This window comes from Typopeltis vanoorti, chromosome 23, assembly GCF_054136105.1.
Source record: "Typopeltis vanoorti isolate ZY-2024b chromosome 23, IOZ_Tvanoo_1.0, whole genome shotgun sequence".
Classification (NCBI taxonomy): Eukaryota; Metazoa; Arthropoda; class Arachnida; order Uropygi; family Thelyphonidae; genus Typopeltis; species Typopeltis vanoorti.
In genome coordinates, this window is record NC_143571.1 from 27,646,623 (window position 1) to 27,671,783 (window position 25,161).

At 37.6% G+C, this 25,161-nt stretch overlaps 1 protein-coding gene across 1 annotated transcript in view; it reads right to left on the bottom strand.

Annotated features, from left to right (window-relative positions):
• Positions 1-25,161, bottom strand: part of LOC150093712 (centrosomal protein of 290 kDa-like) — a 462,999-nt gene that overhangs the window by 366,179 nt on the left and 71,659 nt on the right. Inside the window, exons 6-7 of the mRNA XM_090412505.1 lie at positions 24,588-24,656; positions 23,643-23,732 (exon numbers count right to left, since the gene is read on the bottom strand). Of these exons, the coding sequence (XP_090268631.1) occupies positions 23,643-23,732; positions 24,588-24,656 (159 nt within the window). The remainder of the gene's footprint in view (positions 1-23,642; positions 23,733-24,587; positions 24,657-25,161) is intronic.

The following is a 25,161-nucleotide window of genomic DNA, read 5'->3' on the forward strand; positions in this document are numbered from 1 at the left end:
AAACAAAGTCCCATGTCTCTTATTCATATTAAAATTTAAATCTGCAGGCCTATTACTTTCAAAAAATCACAGCACTACGGTTGCGAAACTTTAAGCCTACAATACAAACTTGCGAAGAAAGTATTCAGTGTTACTAGATTTGAGAACCAGATACAGACTACCTTGGTCTTCAATTTTAGTGGAAAAATTTTCTTTATACTTGCTTGCTGATTGGTCACTAATATTTGCAACACAGATGTTGCTTCTTTCAGTTTTGAGAGAAAACTGAAAGAAGTTATGCCGCCCATTGTTGTAATCGGCTTGCAGGCAATTTTTATGACCGGTCATAAACAGCGGTATTCTCTTTCCCAAATGTTGAAAGGTTTCGATGTGTGAAAATTAACAATAATTCATGAATACTTCCATGTTTAAAAATACACGGCTTGGTCACTAACATTTGCTACACAGATGTTATTAGGCGTTCTGGGTCGAAACTTTTTGACATATTCACGAATATTCTCCTCCTCAGAATATTTCCACTATAAAATATTTATTCATGAAAAATGCTTAGATAACTAAAATGACAAATTCCAGGAGAACTTCTCGTGGAACACTTATTCACCTTCCGCAGAACATTGGTGTTCCGAAACCACAGTTTGGACAACCCTGGCCTAAGGAATGGAAAAAATCAGTTTATATACCTTTATTGAAGAGGTGATGCAAGAGAGTGCAAAAATTACAGAACTATAGCACTGATTTCTCATGCAAGTAAAGTCTTACTTAAGATCATTCACAAAAAACTGAAGCCATTCATGAAGAGAGAAATGCGAGATGAACAAGCAGGATTTCGAAAAAGCAGAAGAACAAGAGATCAAATTGCCAATGAGAGATGGATAATAGAAAGAGCACAGGAATATCAAAAGAATGTCTACTTTTGTTTCCTTGACTATAGCAAAGCGCTTTTGACTCTGTAGATCATGTGAAACTGTGGAATGTGTTAAGAACAATGGGAGTCCCAGAGCATTTCGTTATCCTTCTGAGGAATCTTTATTATGAACAAGAAGCTACTGTCCGAACAGATCTTGGAGAAACTGAGTATTTCACTAAAGGCAAAGGGGAAGCGACAAGGATGCATTTTATCTCCGTACCTATTTAACTTGTACAGGGAATACATTTTAAGAATGGCAGGGCTGGAGGAGTCTTCAGTTGAATTAAAATTGGTCGAAGAAATATTAATAAATTTGAAGTATGCAGATGAAACCACCTTGCTAGCAGAATGCCAAGAAAATTTGGAGGAACTTATTATGAAAGTTAAAGAAGAAAGTGCTAAATATGGTCTTAAACTTAACCTCAAAAAGACAAAAGTTATGGCAACATTTGAACTTAATAATTTTGAAGTAGATAGGGAGAAAATGGAAGCAGTTAACAATTTTGTGCCCCAGATTGATAAAGATAGTTATTGTATTGAAGTAGTTAGAAAAAGATTATTACTCAGAAAGAAAGCAATGACAAATTTAAGCAAAATCTTTAAAGATAAAGATATTAGCCTCGCAACAAAAATCAGAATCGTGAAAGCAATGGTATTCCCTGTGGTACTGTATGGATGTGAAAATTGGACCCTGAGAAAGAGTGAAAAAAGGAAGATAGATGCATTTGAATTATGGGTTTGGACACACTAAGAATACCACCACAGACTGCAAAGCAAACCAATAAATCAGTGATGGAACAGAATAAGCCAGATTGCTCTGTAGAAGCTATGATCATCAAGTAAAAATTGTCATACTTTGGACATATTATGCGAGCAAATGACAGTATGGAGAAGACGATGATGATGCTTGCTAAAGGTGATGGAAGCAGGAGAAGAAGAAGACCAAGAATTAGATGGGTGGATGGAGTTAAAGAAGCAACTGGAATGTGCTTGGAAATTCTGAAAGATATGGTGAGAGACAGATCTGAATGGAGAATGTATGTTCATAGAATCACCAGGAGTCGAAAACAACTCGATGGAACATAATAACAAAACAATTGCTTGATATAACGCTCCGCTGACATCATACAACAGTAGCATATTGAATAGCTTCTCTCTTGGCACCTTGTCATATGCCTTTTCCAGATATACAAAACTTAAATACAAATATTTCTCATATTCCCACGATTTCTCAACTATTTGTCGTAAAGTGAAAATCTGATCCTGACAACCTCTATTTGGCCTGAATCCAGCTTGTTCTTCACCAAGCTTTTCTTTCACAATTCTTTTCAACCGTTTCTCAAGTATACTGGCATAAATATTGCCAGGAATACTCAGTAGGAAAATACCTCTGTAATTCTCACATTCAGTTTTATTTCCTTTTTTATATATGGGAACTATGAGAGCTCTACTCCAATCATCTGGAATTCGTCCCTCTGTCCAGGCCTTCTGAACTATGCAGTGCAGCCACAGTAAGACTTTTATACCACCACACTTAAGCATTTCTGGTCGAATATCATCTACTGCCTTTCCACATTTCAGACTTTTGATGAGTTTTTCCACTTCAAGTATGGATATGTTAAGTGTTTTTTTACTACTGTGCTGACATCACTGCTTGTTTCATTTAGCAGTTTTTCAAAGTAATTACTCCATACATCAAGGATATTTTTTCTCCAATTTTCATGTGTAATTCCTTTTACAGCACTCTTTCCTCCATTTCTAAGCTTCTTCAACATCCCCCAAATTATTTTGCCACTTCTTGATATTTATTTTCTATATTCTTGCCAAAGTCCTCCCATGACTTTTGTTTAGCAAGTTTTACACAGTGTTTAGCTTTCTTACATTTGTCTCTGTATTCTCTAAGAGCACAAGCTGATTTATTTGCCAGGAACTTTTGATATGCTTTCTTCTTTTCCTTCACTGCCTCTTAAACTTCCTGTGTCCACCATAGAGTTCTGATTTTTCTATCCTTGCACACAACCTCACTACATGTCCCCCTAGCTGAATCAGTCAATGTTTATCTCAGGGTTTGCCACAGAGTCTCCAAGGTTTGATTCCTGTTCTCAAACTCTTCAATTTTTCTTTAATAATGTTTGTGTATTTTAGTCTACAGTTCAAATCTGAGAGCTGGTCAACTTTTATCCACTTTAAAACTTTCTTACATGTTATTTTTTTCAATATGAAAATTCAGTTTTATCCTGCTCAAGACTAAATGGTGACCACTTCCAATTTTAAATCCTTTGTACACTCTAGTGTCCTGCACCAGGAAGTAAACAAGACTATCAACAATAGCATAGTCAATGAAACTTCTTATTCCTTGCCTCTTCTCTCCATGTGAATTTATGCATATTTTGATGTTGGAACATTTTGTTAGTAATAACCGGTCCATGTCCTGAGCAGAAATCCAATAGGTATTTGCCATTATTATTAGCTTTGCTCTTTTCTTCAAATTTTCCAAAATATTTTTGTATGTCTGACAATCATTTCCTACTCTGCTATTTAGATCCCCAACAATCATTTCCTACTCTGCTATTTAGATCCCCAACAAGGACCAACTTTTCCTTTTTCATTGTGTCAGTTGCTTTTTCTAAAGCATCAAAAAATTCCTCCACTTCTACCTTAGTAGAACCTTCTGTGGGACCATAGGCACAAATAAGTCTCATTGTCCAGTTCCCCATTCTCATATTTGCCCACATTACTCTACTTGAGACTGACTGCCATTCAAGAAGATTAGCCTCGTATTTTGTGTTGAATACTATGGCTACTCCTTCTTTTCCTTGATTGTCATTGCCTGAATATAACATTTTGTATTTATTGCTCAGAAAGATCACCAGTTTTTGTTTCAGTCACCTCTATTATGTCGATCTGGTACTTATCCAATTTCTCAGCTAGCTCCATTTCTTTGCCATTCAGGTTTCTTATGTTGATAGTACTGATCTTGAACTCTGGTTGTTGAGTTGGGATGTGTTTTAGGATTTGTTCCAGTAGCTGACTTTTCTCTGTTTGCCCTGGTTCCTGGCGAAAATAACCGGGACCTTGTTTAACCAGGCGATGCCCAAGCCGGCATGAAATTCTGTCATGTTGTATCATCATTTCATATTGTAGTTTAAGCCAATAAGAATTTGGTCAGCTCTATCCCAAATTGCCAGCCCATCCTCGTTCGTTCAGTATCCAGCTAGATACCTAACAGAGTGCACTACAAGAAGGTTAGGACTGGACATCAAGTCAGAAGCCCCAGTCGGTTCTCCTCATTCCTTTAAAGTAAATTGTAAATTATTACTGAGATAATTATTAATAATATAATACATGAATGATTACACTGGCCAACAAAAAAAAATTTTTTTCTGCTGATTATGATCTGACACTTGTTTTTTACTAATTTGGGTGCGCTGATTTCAAATATCAAACCCATTTTTCTCTATCACGTCAGGTTTTTCCTCTATGGCATTTTCTTTTGCTAATTTGTAAGTTTTTGATAGTTTTAAGGAGGCAGTACTATTTAGAGGATCAAAAAAATCGATATTTTAATATTATTTTCTGAAAGTATGTACTTTTAAAAATCTGTTCCTAACTTTTTATCAAGAAATTCGAAAAATTCCCGAAGATATAGCCTATTATTCAAAGCAGTACGCAGATCAGAATCGGAGCGCTCACCACTCTCGCTTGTTAGTAAATGAATAAATGCGTAAGAACCTGCAGCGCACATACTGGTGCTTTGAATGCGAGAGAGGCCGATAACCGACCTAATACATTTAGGTGATGAAAAGTAGGTGATGACAACTGCCTAAAACAAATGAATGCTATATGCGTCATAGCGGACAAAGAATGATCGAAATCAGTCAATCGTTAATCGATCGTGAAAGTATGATGAGAGCTTATAACGTTTCAATAAAGTCTCTGGTTTTTTTTGTCTTGTTAATTGCATGTTAGTCGGCAGTGAAGAAAATACATCATGTCTACTACTCGAAATTGTGTCAATAGTGTAGATTCTTTCTGCTACATTTGTGACAGCTTTACTGTTCCCAGTCAAAGGACAAATATCACTGATTTTGTTAAGAAAGTGTACTTTGCATACTTTGACGTAAAAATTGCAGATCCGGACAAGTCATGGGCTCCAAATAAAGTGTGTAAGTCATGTGTAGAAAATTTACGACAGTGGAGCAAGGGAAAACGCCAAAAATTAGCTTTTGGCATCCCAATGATTTGGCGTGAACCGAAAAATCACGTAGTGATTGCTATTTTTGTTTAGTTCAAACTTCTGGTTATAATAAGAAGAATAAGAAAAAAATTGTGTATCCAAATCTCCACTCAGCAATTCGGCCAGTTGCTCATTCCAATGAAATAGCCGTGCCAATTTATAAAGGACTTCCTTTACTTGAGAACGAGCATGATTGGGAAAAGCCAGATGTTCTTGAGGAGCAAGACCCGGATGATGATTTAGACAATGAAAATTTAATTTTTTGTGCTGGACCGCAAGTTTTTACTCAAGCGGAATTGAATGACTTAGTAAGAGATTTGGGCTTATCAAAGGAATCATCAGAATTGTTAGCTTCAAGATTAAATGAAAAAACTTACTGGAGCAAGATACGAAGATAACTTTTTATCGTAGCAGGGAAAGTAATCTTGTACAATATTTTAAACACGAGTGTAGGTTTGTTTACTGTAACAATGTGTCAGGTTTACTAACTGAAATGAGTGTTGTACAATATCATCCAAATGAGTGGCGTTTATTTATCGACAGTTCAAGCAGGAGTCTCAAGTGTGTCTTACTACACAATGGGAATGTATATGGCTCAATTCCTATTGGCTATTCAGTCCACTTAAAGGAAACATATGAGGACATTAAAAAGGTTCTGTAGTTATTAAAATATACAGACCATAACTGGATCATCTGTGTGGATCTTAAAATGGCGAACTTTTTACTTGGCTTTCAAAGAGGATATACAAAGTTTCCGTGTTTTTTATGCTTCTGGGATAGTCGAGTTAGAAACCAACACTGGAGTCAGAAACATTGGCCTCTTAGAATATCCTTAAATGTTGGAGAACAGAATGTTATAAATCAACCTTATTGTTTATCCAAATCTCGACTCAGCAATTCGGCCAGTTGCTCATTCCAATGAAATAGCCGTGCCAATTTATAACGAACCTTAAAACAAGTTTATTAAATGGCATAATGTAGGAACATTATAATAATTAGGTGCAGTTCAGGCCTTATATTTAGCACTACTTTTAGCATTCTCTAAAACTGGATCATCTATTACAAGTTTACAGAAATCTTCACAAGAGATATTGATGTTAACTAAACACTGTAAAAACCTTCCACTGTCATCACATCCATCTTACTTCTCTCATTTGTCAATTGAATTGATATTAGTGAAAATATTCTTTCAACATGAGCATTGTAAGCAGGAATACTGAACAAAATTTGAGCAACTCAGAATATTGTTCTTTAAATTTAATTAGTTTTAATATACACCCTCTGTCCAAAAAGAAACTGAACTCTTCGAAAATAGAAGAAACTAGTGTCACCACCTGATGTATCTTTTTGCTGTCGAAAGCAGCAATCTTCATTAGTGTTGTGTCAACTGTTTATGACATTTGTTTCATTAGAAGCCGAGATATAGTGCCAAGAGTGACAGTGTGTTTTGATGAATGGTCGGAAAATGAGTTTCAAAGAGAGCTGCGATTGACTTTTGTGTTAATCCTGGTAAAAGTTTTACCTAAAAGCATCAAATGCTTCAAAAAAACATAAGGCGATGAATGTTTATCCCATACTCAAGTTTACGAGTGGTTTAAGCGATTTCAAAGTGGTCATGAGACACTTGAGGACAAAGCCAGGCCTTGCAAAAACTGGACTGAGCGAAGTTAACATCCAAAAAGTGTGAGTGTGCGATTTCATCAAAGAAAACCCGAAATCGTCCGTGAGATTGATTGAAGATGAATTGGGGATCCCAAAATCAACTGTGCACAACATTTTGATTGAGAGTTTGGGCCTTCGTAAAATGAATTCGTGATTTGTTCCCCACAAATTATCCAACAACCAAAAAATGTATCGAATTGTACACTGCAAGGACCTCATTAAAACTGCTACTAAGGACTCAAACTTCCTTGAAACAATCGTTACTGATGATGAAGTGTGGTGTTTTGAATATGAGCCCGAAACAAAGTGCCAGAGTGCTGAGTGGAGACCACCAGAAGAGGTGCATCCGAAAAAAAGTTGCTTGGAGAAGTCAAAAGTAAAGACAATGCTGATTTGTTTCTAAAATTCCAAGGGAATTATCCACAAAGAATTCATTCTGTCTGGCCAAACGGTCAATGGTGAGTTTTATCTCAAAGTTTTGAAGCAATTGATAACGAGAATTCGTTGCATATGGCATGAATATCGTGATGCAAGCAGCTGGTCACTTTTGCACGATAATGCACCATCTCATCAATCGAACACTGTGAGACAGTTTTTGAGCAAAAGCCAAGTTTGTGTGTTGGATTACTTGCTGTATTCACTTGATTTAGCACCCTGTGACATCTTTCTCTTCCCCTGACTTCATTTCCCGATGAAAGGAAAGCAATACAACACCATTGAAATCGTTCAAGCGGCAGTAAACACGACCCTCAACCGTATCCCAAAAACCAATATAAAAAACTCATTTAATGAATTAATTGACTGTGCCAAATGCTGTATCGAAGCTGAGAGAGAGTATATTGATTGAAATAAATGATTTGAATAATTATAATTAGCCTGTTTTATTTTCTATCCAAAGTTCAGTTTCTTTTTGGACAGAGGGTGTAGCCGTCCATTTTTCATGGCAAGATTTCTTGTACCACTCCTCATTCCTGTTTTTTTCAATAATTTTTCTGAGAAGTATTACCTGATCAAATAATTCATTGTCATTGATGTCGATGTTCTTAGTTTTTAAATATGTACAGGTACTTTCAATTTGTTTCCAATATGGAATTTCTTTTAACGCCATCCACATAAACGTGTTAAAGTGCTCAAGTGGAGTTATCCATTTTTGCAAATAATTGTAACACGTGCCATAAAAATTTTCTACTTCATTTAAAAAATTATCTTTCTTTGTTTTTGAAATTTCAATTTCATTAAGAACTGTCTTCAAATTGGTTCCAATAAATTTTTCAACAGCTCTTGCTTTCATTAATTCGAAAGTTTTTTGTAAGACACTGAGTACTTCTATAACATTATTTTTCTATTTTAAATAAGGTAAGTATAAAATAGTGAGATTATTATTATTACATGACACCTCCAGGGAGTCCATATACTCATTGAGGGAGGGCACCTACTCTACAACTCTCCGTCTCCACCATCTACAATGACCGCAACTACCATTGCCATCTTCATCATCATCTACACTGACGCCATCTCCACTAGTATTTTCACAGATAATCACAAACATTCATGCCCATGGTGGGATTCGAACCTGCAAATGTTTGGCTGGAGAGCAGATACGCTAACCACTTGGCCAACCAGGCCGATTAATAATGCAATCAGGAAGAAGTAGATTTCTGGAAGCAGTATAAGAATAAGAATATAAAGAGCATATTAGGAAGGTGACCTGGTGGGTCAGGAAAGCTAAAGTGCAATAAGTAGCAATTCAAGACATTGTTGCAAAAAAGGAGGCAGCTCCATTTCTGGTTGAAAATTAAGCTATAGGGTGCACTGTATGTTAAAAGTACAGTATGTATTTTATACATAGAGTGTACTGAAATACTCAAATGTGTATATTATATGGCAAAAGGTTTCAAGTAACTGTCTAAAATGGTTTTTTGGAATAGTTTTTATTTTCATTACCAAAAGTTAATAAAATTGGAGCTGCCCCTTCTTGTTGCAAAGTCTTCAATTAGTTAATCATTCAAGAAAAATCCCAGAGTTCTTTCAATATGTAATCAGGAGGCGAAAGAATTGTTATGGAATGATGATATTAGCTGATGAAAATGATAAACTGATAACCACTACAGAAGATATAACTGATTTATTTAAAGTACAATTCATTAAAGTAATTCATCCTCATAAGTGTGATATCATGCAGAGCTTGAGTGCAAAGGGAATGGCGAAGAAGGAACTAATGGTGATGAATGAGCAGCGAAAGGATGGTAAAAATGTTTCACTTCACAAAAAGAGGAGGGATTATAAGACTGAGGATTTGCATCACACCAATCTATGTATTTGTAGATCATCTGTTAATGAGGTTGGTGGGAGTCAGTATCAAGAATTGGGCTATTAACAGCACGATGCAGTTGTTAAAAGGAAGTCGTGAAACGGAAATTTTTATTAAACACAGTGACAAATGAAATGGAATGAAACAGATAGTAATGAAAGATCAAATTGGTAACGAAACTAAGACAGAGTTAGATAATGAGTATGAGATTTGTATCTGATTAATGTGGCAGAGATATTCCATGAAATGGAGAGACAGGATCCATCCTAGAATTAAACATGCCAAGAAATTATAAAGCATTAAACAAATCCTTTATCACTACATGGGAAGTATCTTCCAAACTAGGTTTCTTGTAGGTAGAGTCTAATGACTTCACATTATTTTCCTTGCTATCCCATAATATAAAGCACACATTCTTTCAGGTGTGCACAATGCTATTAATTATGAGAAGGACCACTACACAAACCAATTTCAACCTTTATTGAGATACTGTTAAAATTGGGAGGAGGGGGTACCGTTCTCCAAAAACTCTGAATGATCTCTAAAATCACTCTAAATCTCACTAAATCCAAGACAGGAAAGTCAGTAGTGTCCCTGCTCAGTGACAGGTTAAACCCACCACCGAGTAGAGCCACTCTACTCCCTAGGAAGCAAGCCGCCATCAGTGGGAGCCAGACCAAGAAGAGATGCCTATGAAATACTGAGTTGAAATAATGAGAGTCATATATTTCCCATATATAAGTAGGTTATCTGACCAATAGAGAGCATGTCAGGACATCAGTCCAGACATGCTCTTTCTGTTTGTCAGTTACAATTTTAACTTGCTTACCTCAATTACGGAGTTTAGTGCTGTGTGCCTATCACAGTTATAATTGGGCTCTGATGATGCTGGTTAGAAAACCTGCAAAATATTAGTGAGTTTAATAAATATATATTTTTGCCTCTCTAGGTATTGTTTATACCATAAAACATTATTAGAAATGATCAATGACTCCTAAGCCTTTCTGTCTTCTTCTGCAGCTTTTCCCACTTAAGTTGGGTTGCTGTTTGTAGTGAGTCTCCTCCACAACCTCCTGTCTTGGGCTGTAGCCACATCCAAGTTCTTCATCCTCAACTCCTCCTCCACCATCTCCTTCCATCTCTTCTTTGGCCATCCGTGCTTCCTCCTCCTCCCCTGCACATCCATCTGCATGACCTTTCTTCCCACATACTCTTCCTCCCTCCTCATCATATGACCAAACCATCTCAACCTTGTCTCCTGTATCTTTGCTCCTAAGTTCGTAACTTTCACCGTTTCCCTTTAGATAGTCATTTCTCAGACGATCCTTTCTGGTCACACTGCACATCCACCTAAGCATTCTCATCTCCGCTACCTCCATCCTGCTGATGTTATTTTTCCTCAGGGCCACAGTTTCTACAGCATACATCACAGCTAGTCTCACTACTGTTTTGTAGATTTTGCCTTTTAGATTGCTTGGTACCCTCTTATTGCAGAGCACTCCAGCCATCTCTCTCCCCAGTTCCTCCAACCTGCTTGTATCCTGCATCCTACTTCCTTCTCAGCCTCACCATCCTCTTTCATTGTTGAACCTAAGTATCTAAAGTCACTGACCCTCCTGATGACATTTCCTTCTGGCTCCAGATCTGTCTCCTGCTTGCCATCCACTTTGCAACACATATACTGTGTCTTACTTCTGCTCAGTCTCATACCTCTCTCTTCCAGTACTTTCCTCCAACTTTCCAGTTTTAGCTGCCACTTCTTCTCTTGATTCTGCACACAGCACGATGTCATCTGCATACAACATAGTCCAAGATACGTCTTCTCTCACCTCCTCCGTCACCACCTCCATCACAATATTAAACAGGAACGGACTTAATGCTGAACCTTGATGCAAGCCAACTGTCACTGGAAAACTCTGTCTCTCCCAGGCAGGTCTGAACTCTTGTCTTCACATTTCTGTACATCTCCTGCACCAGCCTAACATATTTCTCCGGTACCTTCTTCTCTTTCAGACACCTCCAGGCTTCTTGCCTTGGCACTCTATCATACACTTTCTCCAGATCAATAAATACAAGATGTAGCTCCCACTGCTTCTCTCGAAACTTTTCCATCATCTGCTGTAACCCAAAGATAGCATCTGTCGTCGATCAACCAGGCATGAAGCCAAATTGCTCCTTTGCAATCTCCACCTCCTTCCTCAGTCTCCATCAAGAACCCTCTCGAGGATTTTCATTGTGTGGGACATCAACTTTATTCCTCTGTAATTCTTACAGTCCTGTGCATACCCTTTACGCTTGTAGATGGGGACAAGAGTACTTTCCCTCTATTCCTCGGGTATATTTTCCTGTTGACAAACTTTTATTAACAGGTCACCTCCCTCTTCCCCCAGTGCCTTCCAAGCCTCAACTGAGATCCTGTCAGGGCACACCGATTTTTCATTCTTCATCCTCTTTATGGCCTCCTTCACTTCCACTCTACTGATGTTCTGCACCATCCCCTCATAAGGCCACCCATCTTCTCTGTGAGTCCTTGCATTTTCTTCATTCAAAAGCACTTCAAAGTATATTCTCCATCTGTTTGAAAGTTTATTTTTCACTTGGTTAGACTATAATAAATTTAGTTTAATCCTTCATCCAAGTGTAAGCAAAGTTTGCACCTGAAAATATCTTCAGGACTGAGGTAAGGTAGTACAACACCAGGCAACTCCGAGCAAAGGTGGACCAAGCTCTCATCACTCCTTATCTTAGTATCTCCCATAATGCAAAGCACATCTCCTTGCAGACATGTATACTGCTATGCATTAAGGGAAGGGTCACTACCCAGAAAGGTTTCAACTTTTATTGAGGTCTTGTCAGTGGGAGACAAACCCAAACGTGGAGATACTAAGGCAGAAGCAATAGGAGAGGTCATATTTCCCTGTAGGAGTTGCCAACAGGTGTACCACCTTATTAATGAATTACTCTGGATTTAGAGAAAGATGTTGGAAGTTTAATTTCTCTTATTGCATAGCAGTATACATTTCAATAATAAGGTGGTACACCTGTTCTAGGTAGTGACCCTTCCATTAATGCATAGCAGAATATGGTCCACCTTTGCTCAGAGTTGCCTGGTGTTGCACTACCTTACCTCAGCCCTGAAGATATTTTCAGGTGCAAACTTTGTTTGCTTACACTTGGATAAAGGATTAAACTATATTTATTATAGTCTAACCAAGTGCAAAATAAACTTCCGATATCTTTCTCTAAATCCAGAGTAATTCAATAATAAGGCGTACACCTGTTGGCAACTCCTATAGGTAAATATGACCTCTCCTGTTGCTTCTACCTTAGTATCTCTATGAAACAGATGGAGTATAATAAATTTAGTTTAATCCTTTATCCAAGTGTAAGTAAACAAAGTTTGCGCCTCAAAATATCTTCAGGACTGAGGTAAGGTAGTGCAACACCAGGCAACTCCAAGCAAAGGTGGACCATATACTGCTATGCATTAAGGGAAGGGTCACTACCCAGACCGGTTTCAACCTTTATTGTGGTCTCGTCAGTGGGAGGCAAACCCAAAGTGGAGATACTAAGGCAGAAGCAATAGGAGAGGTCATATTTACCTATAGGTGTTGTCAATAAGTGTACCACCTTATTATTGAAACGTATACTGCTATGCATTAAGGGAAATTAAATTTCCGACATCTTTCTCTAAATCTCCAGAGCAATTTAATAATAAGGCGGTACACCTGTTGGCAACACCTATAGGTAAATATGACCTCTCCTATTGCTTCTGCCTTAGTATCTCCACTTTGGGTTTGCCTCCCACTGACGAGACCACAATAAAGGTTGAAACCGGTCTGGGTAGTGACCCTTCCCTTAATGCATAGCAGTATACATGTCCGCAAGGAGATGTGCTTTGCATTATGGGAGATACTGAGATAAGGAGTGATGAGAGCTTGGTCCACCTTTGCTCGGAGTTGCTGGTGTTGCACTGCCTTACCTCAGTCCTGAAGATATTTTCAGGTGCAAACTTTGCTTGCTTACACTTGGATAAAGGATTAAACTAAATTTATTACACTCCATCTGTTTCTTATATCCACATCCCTCCTTAATCCCCTTCCTCCAGAGTCTTTGATCTTCCTCACATGTACAATGTCCTTTGATGCCTTATTTCTACATTTTGCCAATCGATAAATCTTTCTCTGTCCTTCCTTAGTTTCTAATTGCAACAACTCTCTTAGCTTCTCACTTTTTCTCTCTGTACACCTCTCTGTCCTCTTCTACTCTTGACTCGTCCCACTTCTGCTTTGTCTTCCCCTTAGCCATCACTGCTTCTTGTACATTATTATTCCACCACCAACGCTCCTTCTGCTCTCTAATCTATCTGGATGTTTCACCAAGCACCTCAATTGCACAGCTTAGAATTGCTTTTGAATTATGTCTCCACCAATCTTGTACACTTTCTAGCCCATTGGCTTAGCCATTCTATATGTATAATATATACAAGTAATGAAAAGGTGCATCACCTTATTATTAAAAATTCTGGATTAGAGATAGTTGTAGAAAGTTTTTTCATCTGGTTATAAATTAAATTAAATGCCAAGAAATTACATTCATGTTTAATCCTTTATCCAAATGGAAAATATATTATGCGCAAACTTTCCCAACTAGGCTTCTTGAATATAAAGGTTAATGACTTCGCATTATTTGCCAAATTATCCCATAATGCATATATCCCAGATCCTTTGAGTGTGTATAATGCTATGTATTATGGGAAGGACTACTACCCAGACTGGTTTCAACCTTTATCAAAATCTCATCAGTGAGAGCCAGATCCAGAAGAAATACCAAATGAAGTAAAGATACTGCATATGCAAACTTTATTTGCTTACACTTGGATAAAAGATTAAACAAGAATAAAATTTCTTGGTATATTAAATTTAATTTATAACTAACTGAAAAAAAATTTTCTAACTAAGAATAAAGTGATATACCTTTTCACTACTTGTATATGGGAAATATTTGTATTTCTGCATTACTTAAACCATGATTTTGATAGTTATGGGAAGGGCCACCACATACACACAAAAGGATTTGTGCTTTGCATTATGGGGCACCAAGGGACCGCGCGGTTAGCCTAGTGGCTTTGCGCTTCGCAACCATATGACTGGGGAAGGAGTGTCCCAAGTTCGATTCCCGTTGTAGACGTGAGGAATTTGAGGATCTTCCTCAGGCATAGCCAAGTTAGCCGGTCTTGGGCGTGGTCAGTAGGGTTTTTTCCGCCAGTTTATCTGGCGTTTTTCATCCCGCAAAACAGGCAAACCGGCCCCGTGAACATACACCTCTACAGTCAAAAATATATCCCCCCCAGCGGCAGACCAGGCGACGGGTCGGTTGGGAGTAGTACTAACAAGAAGTCGCATCTAAAGTAACACGCGGACCCTGTATAGGAAGCGGGAATAACGCGAAGAAGAAGAAGAAGATTATGGGGCACCAAGGCAAATAATTTGAAGTCAATAACCTCTATGTTATTATTATTATTAACTTCTGTATATACATGGAAAAATTTGAAGAAAAGAGCAAAGCTAATAATAATGGTGAATACCTGCTGGATTTCTGCTCAGGACATGGACTGGTTATTACTAACACAATGTTCCAACATAAAAATATGCATAAATTCACATGGAAAGGAGAGACAAGGAATAAGAAAAGGCTCACTGACTATGTTATTGTTGATAGTGATGTTTCCTCACTCGTATGTACAGAGGATTTCAAACTGGAAGTTAACCATTTAGTCTTGAGCAAGATAAAATTGAATTTCATATTGAAAAGAAAAACATATAAAGGGGTTTTAAAGCGAATAAAAGTTGAGCAGCTCTCAGATGTGAACTGTAGACTAAAATACACAAACATTATTCATGAAAATATGAAATAGGTTTGAGAACAGGAACCAAACCCTGGCGATTTAGTGGCAAGCCCTAAAGAAAACACTGATTCAGCCAATGAGGCATGTAATGAGGTTGTCTGCAAGGATAGAAAAATCAGAACTCCATTGTGGACACAGGAAATTAAAGAGGCAGTGAAGGAAAAGAAGAAAGCATATAGAAAGTTGCTAGCAAATAATTCAGCTTGTGCTGATAGAGAATACAGAGAAATGTAAGAAAGATAAACACTGTGTAAAACTAGATAAACAAAAGTCATGGGAAGCTTTGGAAGAACACAGAAAACAAATATCAGACAGGTGGCTAAATATTCTGGAAGCAGTTGAAAAAGCTTAGAAATGGAGGAAAGAGTGCTGTAAAAGGAATAAGAGATGATAAAGATGACATGAAAACTGGAGAAAAAGATATCCTTGAAGTATGGAGTAATTACTTCGAAAAACTGCTAAATGAAACGAGCAGTGATGACAGCACAGTAGTAAAAAACACTGACCAGCCATGCAGTCAGGAATACATATCCATACTTGAAGTAGAAAAAGCCTTGAAATGTGGAAAGGCTTGAAATGTGGAAAGGTAGCAGGAGTAGATGATATTCGACCAGAAATGCTGAAGTATGGTGGTATAAAAGTCTTACAGTGGCTGCACTGCATAGTTCAGGAGGCCTGGACAGAGGGATGAATTCCAGATGATTGGAGTAGAGCTCTCATTGTACCCATATATAAAAAGGAAATAAAACAATGTAAGAATTACAGAGGTATTTCCCTATTAAGTATTTCTGTTAAATTTATGCAAGTATACTTGAGAAACGGTTGAGAAGGATTGTGGAATGGAAGCTTGGTGAAGAACAAACTGCATTCAGGTCAAACAGAGGTTGTCAGAATCAGGTTTAATGTTAAATCTGGTGTGAGACAAGGATGTACATTATCCCCCTCTGTTATTCATTATCTATATGGATCACATTATGAAGGAAAGTGGTATTAGACATGATATCAAAATTGGAGATGTAATATCAGCTCTTTGCTTTACAAACAATGTTATGCTTATCAATAAATCCACTACAATTCTGCAAGATTCCCTGAATAAATTCAATAACTGTTGTAATAGATATGGTATGAAGGTCAGCAATAAAAAGACAAAGACAATGAAAATAGGCAGAATCGTTGAAAATGTCAACTGCGTTGTGAATGGAGAACCTGTGGAACAAGTAAAACATTTCACCTACTTAGGCTTAATTTTTAGGGAACATGGTAAATTAAATATGGAAATAGACAACAGAATCAGCAAAGCTAGTATGGTAGGAAATCAATTGATTAAATTCATATGGAATAAGAGAGAAATTAGTCAGAACACAAAATTAACTGTATACAAAACAGTGTTCAAACCAGTTTTAACTTATGGATCTGAGAGCTGGGTCAGAAGTAAAACATTTGACCAAAGACTAGAGAATACAGATATGAGAATACTGAGAAAGATTACAGGTGTAAACAGATGGCGTCAATGGCAATATCATATTGAAAACGAGGATATTAGGAAAGAACTTGACATTGTCAGCATCCAAGAATGCGTTAGCAGAGCTAATCTCAGGTGGTATGGTCATTTAAACAGAATGGGAGAGGAAAGATTAGCAAAACAAATGTTCTCTGCCAGGTTGGCAGGAAAACGACCCAGAGGTAGACCAAGATATAGGTGCATTGATACGGTACAAAGTGCCTTAGAGGACAGAAATATAAGATCTGATAATATTGGAGTCTTGATAAGTAACAGACTGATCTGGAGGAAAATTGTAGATCGGAAGTTAGTAACGATGTAAATTTTTCATGTAGTACCATCATATCCTATAGACCCCTTGAGGGTAGATGGCAGGAATTTGATGATGACGATGAGAATCAGATTTTTACTTCACTACAAATAGTTGAGAAATCATTGGAATATAACAAAGATCTGTATTTAAGTTTTGTAGACCTGCAAAAAGCATATGACAAGATGCAAAGAGAGAGAAGCTATTCAAAATGCTACAGTTATATGGTGTCAATGGGGCATTATATCCCACCCCCCCCCCCCCCCACCCCCCCCCCCCCCCACCCCCCCCCCCCCCCACCCCCCCCCCCCCCCACCCCCCCCCCCCCCCACCCCCCCCCCCCCCCACCCCCCCCCCCCCCCACCCCCCCCCCCCCCCACCCCCCCCCCCCCCCACCCCCCCCCCCCCCCACCCCCCCCCCCCCCCACCCCCCCCCCCCCCCACCCCCCCCCCCCCCCACCCCCCCCCCCCCCCACCCCCCCCCCCCCCCACCCCCCCCCCCCCCCACCCCCCCCCCCCCCCACCCCCCCCCCCCCCCACCCCCCCCCCCCCCCACCCCCCCCCCCCCCCACCCCCCCCCCCCCCCACCCCCCCCCCCCCCCACCCCCCCCCCCCCCCACCCCCCCCCCCCCCCACCCCCCCCCCCCCCCACCCCCCCCCCCCCCCACCCCCCCCCCCCCCCACCCCCCCCCCCCCCCACCCCCCCCCCCCCCCACCCCCCCCCCCCCCCACCCCCCCCCCCCCCCAAAAAATTTATTTTTATAGTAATGCCCACTTAGAGGGCTTTTGCAATATGGTTGAAAATGAAATTAGTGAATTAATTGATGGAGAAATAGGTTTAAATTAGGAGGAACTGGTACAATTAATAGATGACGTCAAACCAAATGGCGGGGAAAGTTCTGAAGACTCTGATTTTGATGAATCTGTTAAAGAATTCAGTTTAAAAAAAATTAGCAGAAGGATTGGACTTGGTAAGAAAGTTAAGAAGTTACTTTATGGATAATAATCCCTCAATGAAAAGCTCCGGAAAATTACGAGACAATTGGATATTTGTTTAGCTCCATATTATGAACTTAATAAAAAAACTGCAGCACAGTGGTAAGCAAGGTCTTATTACTGATTTCTTGATAACTAAACCAGCCGAAGTATGCAATGAGAATTACACAAATGGTATCTAAGAGATTTCAAGTGACGACGTCCGGCCACTAGTAAATAAAGAACATCTTTGAAATGTTAGTTTTAAAGACAGCAATGACGAATAAAATATGCACTTTATTTTATTTTGCCTGAAACATTTATGCATTATGTGCAATGAAGTTTATGTACAATTTGTAATTTTATAAGTTTATACTATGTATTCGTTTCATAGTTTATGTTTTCTTAACTTACATGAATTATCTGAATTAAATAAAATATATTTTTGTTGGATTTGTCATTGCTGTTTATATAATTTTAAAAAAAAATAAAAACATTTCGGAAAATAACCGTACTTTATGTGATCTGAGTCTCACATAATGTGATTTATATAACGTGACATTTCTATGGAACCTAACATCTGCATTATACAAGGGTTATCTGTATATATAATTTCTTGGTATCTTTAATTTATCCTTTAAATCAGTTTCAGCTCTAAAAAACTTCCCAAACCTCAAGCATGAGACTGCCCCAAATTTGGGAAGCTTACATTCTAATATCATCAGTCCAATGGCCAAGTCAACCATTTAGCCTGCTAGGGAACATCTTTTAGGACTCTAAGACCGAATTCAGTTGCCTTACTTCAGCCTTATTTGCTTAGTGTGAGTGCCTGCATACGCACATCATTGTTTGTTTTGTGATCCCTGAAGATGGCAATGTAAAATTACCGAAACATAGGCAGTTATTGATTAAAGTTTTTATAATTAATACTTTAGTTTACATTGTCATTTCCAAAAAAATTATAAGTATACTCAAGACATAATTTTGTTTGCCTAATCATGATAAAAGGTCTAAATGAAACCAAAATTGACAATAAAAACATTTTTTTTTTGTTTATTCAGAATTCCAAATTTTATCAAATTTCATCAAGCCAGAATGAAATTACTGCAATGTATAATTTCAATATATTTTGTCCCTTTGTATCCCTGCATATGGTCCAATTAAATGAAAACTGGAATAGTTCAACATATTTTAGTAAAGATTCCCATAAAATCTGTTCAACATGAGTCCCAAAATTTAAAAAAAAAAATATATATATATATATATATATATATATATAAAATAAACCGTAAAAGCAAAAAAATCTGTTCCCATAAAATCTGTTCAGCATGAGACCCAGAATTTAAAAAAAATATATATATATATATATATCATCATCATTATCATCAAATTCCTGCCATGTACCCTCAAGGGGTGTACAGGATATGACAGTACTACATGAAAAAATTACATCATTACTAACTTCCTATCTACAATTTTCCTCCAAATCAGTCTGTTACTTGTCAAGACTCCAACATTATCAGATCTTATATTTCTATCGTCTAAGGCACTTTGTACCATATCAATCCACCTATATATTGGTCTTCCTCTGGGTCGTTTTCCTGCCAACCTGGCAGAGAACACTTGTTTTGCTAATCTTTCCTCTCCCATTCTATTTAAGTGACCATACCACCTGAGATTAGCTCTGCTAATGCATTCCTGGATGCTGACAATGTCAAGTTCTTTCCTAATATCCTCATTATTAATATGATATTGTCATTGATGCCATCTGTTCACACCTCTATAATCTTTCTCAGGAATCTCATATCTGCGGTCTCTAGTCTTTGGTCAAGTGTTTTACTTCTGACCCAGCTCTCAGATCCATAAGTTAAAACTGGTTTGAACACTGTCTTGTATACAGCTAATTTAGTGTTCCGACTAATTTCTCTCTTATTCCATATGAATTTATTCAATTGACTTCCCACCATGCCAGCTTTGCCTGATTCTGTTGTCTATTTCTATATATAATTTACCATCTTCAGTAAAAATTGTGCCTAAGTAGCTGAAATGTTTTACTTGTTCCACAGGTTCTCCATTCACAACACAGTTGACATTTTCAATGATTCTGCCTATTTTCATTGTCTTTGTCTTTTTATTGCTGACCTTCATACCATATCTATTGCAACAACTATTCAATTTAGTCAGAGAATCTTGCAGACTTGTAGCGGATTTATTTAGAAGTATAACATAATCCGCATAAAGCAAAGAGCTGACATTAACATCTCCAATTTTGATATCAGGTTTAATACCACTTTCCTTCATAATGTGATCCATATAGATAATGAATAACAGAGGGGATAATGTACATCCTTGTCTCACACCAGATTTAACATTAAACCATCTTCCTGTACTTCCTTCAATTCTAACTGCTGACTTACAACTCAAATAAAGACCAAGTATTGCTTGATATAATGTCCCATTGACACCATATAACTGCAGCGTATTGAATAGCTTCTCTCTTGGCACCTTGTCATATGCCTTTTCCAAATCGACAAAACTTAAATACAGATCTTTGTTATTATTAAAACACTTAAGGAATAGAACAACGTAGTTAAGGATATAAATTAAATTAAACTTTAATAAATATTTTCCGATATTTCGGCAACGTCACATTGCCATTTTCTAAAGGAACTTACACAAAAAAGTTACGTGAACGTAGGCACTACAACACAGAAACTGGGAATGAAGAGATGAAGCTATTGTTCTCCTAACAGTCCTGATGGTGCCCTCTAGCGGGCTAAGTAGGTGTTCTTGGTCGTTGGGCTGAAGGTCTGCAGATGTGTTTCTACAAACCAAATTCTACAAACAAATAGAAGGGACAGCCATGGGTTCACCACTCTCCCCACCCTTGGCCAATTTCTTTATGGAGACCTTTGAAGAAAAAGCCTTAGCCTCTGCCCCACAAAAACCAACCATATGGCTTCGCTACGTTGATGATGTGTTCGCTATTTGGCCACATGGCTCTGAAACACTTCTCTCCTTCTTAACACACTTAAACAACCAACACACCAGAATCAAATTCAATCTGGAAAAAGAGGAAAACAACAGCCTCCCTTTCCTAGACACACTAGTCACCTGCCAGCCTAATGGATCCTTGGTTTTCTCAGTTTACAGAAAACCCACCCATACAGGCAGATACATTCACCAACAATCCCCCCCCCCCTCACAACAATATGGAGTAGTGAAAACACTATACAACAGGGCCAAACTAATCTGTTCAAACGACTTGGCCCTAAACACTGAACTAAATCACATCCTCAACACTTTCTCAGCCAATGGCTACCCCCCCAAAAAAATCCAAAAAATATTAGAACCTACAAACCACAGATCCCCTCCCTCACCCCACAACAAGGATTACTCTAAATCCATCACCATTCCCTACATCCGAGGCACCTCGGAAAAGATTACCAAAATCTTAAAAAACCATGACCTGATCTCATGTTACAAACCTTACAGAAAATTGGCATCCCTTATCCGCTCCACTAAAGACCAACCACTTCCCCTAGACCTGCCTGGTGTTTACCAGGTCCCTTGCAGTTGTAAACTGTCTTACTTTGGCCAAACAGGCAGGACAGCTAATATCAGAATTTCTGAACACAAGGACTACATCCGTTTTCACAAATACAGTCATTCTGGGCTTGCGGACCATGCTCTGGATACACGCCACAGAATACGCTGGAAGAAAGCTACAGTGATACACCGTAGCAAATACAAATTTGAAAGACTCTTTATGGAATCAGCCTTAGCCCTAAGAAATTCTCCAAACCTCAACAAATTTGGTTGTATGCGACTGCCCCAAATTTGGGAGAACTACATCTGCAGACCTTCAGCCCAACGGCCAAGAACACCTACTTAGCCCGCAAGAGGGCACCATCAGGACTGTTAGGAGAACAATAGCTTCATCTCTTCATTCCCAGTTTCTGTGTTGTAGTGCCTACGTGCACGTAACTTTTTTGTGTAAGTTCCTTTAGAAAATGGCAATGTGACACTGCCGAAATATCGGAAAATATTTATTAAAGTTTAATTTAATTTATATCCTTAACTACGTTGTTCTATTCCTTAAGTGTTTTAATAATGCATAACCAACGTATAAGCCTGTCTACGAGATCAACAGATCTTTGTTATATTCCCATGCTTTCTCGACTATTTGTCGTAAAGTGAAGATCTGATCCTGACAGCCTCTATTTGGCCTGAATCCAGTTTGTTCTTCACCAAGCTTTTCTTCCACAATTCTTCTCAACCGTTTCTCAAGTATACTTGCATAGATCTTGCCAGGAACACTCAGTAGGGAAATACCTCTGTAATTCTCACATTCAGTTATATTTCCCTTTTTATATATGGGTACTATGAGAGCTCTACTCCAATCATCGGGAATTCGTCCCTCTGTCCAGGCTTTCTGAACTATGCAGTGCAGCCACTGTAAGACTTTTATACCACCATACTTCAACATTTCTGGTCGAATATCATCTACTCCTGCTGCCTTTCCACATTTCAAGCCTTTGATGGCTTTTTCTACTTCAAGTATGGATATGTATTCCTGACTGCATGCCTGGTCAGTGTTTTTTATCACTGTGCTGTCATCACTGCTTGTTTCACTTAGCAGTTTTTCAAAGTAATTACTCCATACTTCAAGGATATCTTTTTCTCCTGTTTTCATGTCACCTTTATCATCTCTAACTCCTTTTACAGCACTCTTTTCTCCATTCCTAAGCTTCTTCAACAACCTCCAGAATATTTTGCCACCTTCTTGATATTTATTTTCTATATTCTTGCCAAAGTCCTCCCATGACTTTTGTTTAGCTAGTTTTACACAGTGTTTAGCATTCATGCATTTGTCTCTGTATTCTGTAAGAGTAAAAGCTGACTTATTTGCCAGGAACTTTTGATATACTTTCTTCTTTTCCTTCACTGCCTCTAACTTACTTCCTGTGTCCACCAGGTTTGTTCTGATTTTTTTATCCTTGCACACAACCTCACCACATGCCTCTCTGGCAGAATCAATCAATGTTTTCTTCAGAGTTTGCCACTCAATCTCCAAGGTTTGATTCCTGTTCTCAAACTCTTTCATTTTCTTTTCAATAATCTTTCTGTATTTTAGTCTACAGTTCACATCTGAGAGCTGCTCAACTTTTATTCGCTTTAAAACTTTCTTACATGTTATTCTTTTCAATATGAAATTCAATTTTATCCTGCTCAAGACTAAATAGTGATCACTTCCAATTTCAAATCCTCTGTACACTCTGGTGTCCTGCACCAGGGAGAAAACATACATATTTATATATATATATATATATATATATAAAATAAACCGTAAAAGCAAAAAAAAAAACAGATATACAATAAGATTTCAATTATGCAAACGTCAAAGAAACAATTAACCAGCATCATATGATATTGTATCCTACAGAGATAATTTTCACACTGATCGACAAAATTAATCTAATAGAGAAATACAATCTACCATTATCAAATACACCCTGAAAATCAGTATTTATTGTTACAGATGAGCAAAACTATGAGAAGTTGTTCAGGAATGAAGACTTCTAATCATTTTGTGCTTTTATAAATAACAGCTGCTTAGAGATATGGTAATACATTTCACCTAAACAATATCATCAAAAAAAAAAAGAAAAGTAAAACAGAATTTAACTCAATTTAGCTAGTATGAAATTAATCAGAAACATCAGCATTTCATAAAAAAATAACCTACAAAATAGCCAAATATAAATATAGAACATATAACAGGGAGAGAAAATAATAACAAATGCAGAGTTTAAACTATGAAATTTTACCTTCCACTCCTGCACTCGATCACTGACTGTTTTCATTATTTCATCATCTGTTTCTGACTTCAAAAGTGTTTGCTGATATAAATCTTGAACCTAGAATAATAACTGAAAAATGTAATATGACTGAATCTATGAAATTAAAAAATGTATATATATATATATATATGAAATAAACTGTAAAAGCAAAAAAACGGACACACAATAATATTTCAATTATGCAAACATCAGTCATACAATTAACCACCATCATATGATATTGTATCCTACAGAGATAATGTCTATATTACATATAGAAAAATGTAGAATTTTATTCAAAAACCTCGATACATTTCATCCAGCGTAATAGACGTTATCAGGGAGAAAGACCAGTAACTATATTTAAAACATGAATCATGTTTTAAATATAACGAACTGTTGAGCAAGTTTATAAGTAAGACTGTCTATGCTACTATCAACTACATAGTGCATAGGGGAATATCAGATTTGTGGAGTTTAGGCACCTCATAAATACAGGGTGGTTTAACATGAACAAGTTTTATTTTGTTGATGATTTCTTTGGGTCAAGAAGTCACCTTTTTACAAAAAACATAAGTGGGGTCTTGATATCAATAATCTGATATCCAGAATTGTCACTTAGGAGATTCTGCATTTTTTTTGTTGTTGTAATCCTCTTCATTCATGATAACCGTGCCATTACCCCTTATCAGCTAAATTTAGTAATCACAATATTTTTATTCTTATATAACCTTTTTAAAAGCAGTTATTTCATTCTGTGGTATATTGCTTTTAGGTAGTTTAGATTTGTTTAAGATATTAGCTATGCCTAAATGCGCATTATTGGCTACTGAAGGTGGAAGATTATAGATGCCCAATTCTATGTTCATCATAATTTCTAGTTTTGGAACTTGTTTAGGTATAACAACAAATATAATTCAAAATGAACAATACCTCACTCTTCAGAGCATCTCTTTCCTTTTTCAAAACAACTACTTTATTTTGAGATTCTTGTAATGCATCCTAAAAAAAAATAAAAAATTAAGTATATTAATTTACAAGATATGGTATGGTCTGGTATGATACTTAGATGTTGATTATCGCTCATGCCGAAGTTTAACGGAAACAACAAGCCTAAAGATAGAAACTAAATTTACTTAGCTAATAAATTACTTTACCAATATTTCCCCCTAGCATCTTCACTGACACACCAGAAGGAAGGCAAACAGAATATGGAAGGCAAAACAGGATTCTTCAGATTTGAAATTGTTCAGATTTAGTGAATGCTGTAATGGTGTGGCAAATTCTATAAATAATTGCTCTGATTTATATAGGAACACATAAAAATCAGGGAGATTATTTCTAGAATCTGCTACAGCATTAAAGCATTCACTAAATTTGAACAAATTCCACTAATCAATTAACTAATGGAACAGACCTTCAAGTTTCCAACGCCCTACCCATAGAGGGCACTAGTTAAGAGTTGGAGCAGTCTTTTACACATTGTCAGTGTTTGCCTTCCTGCTGT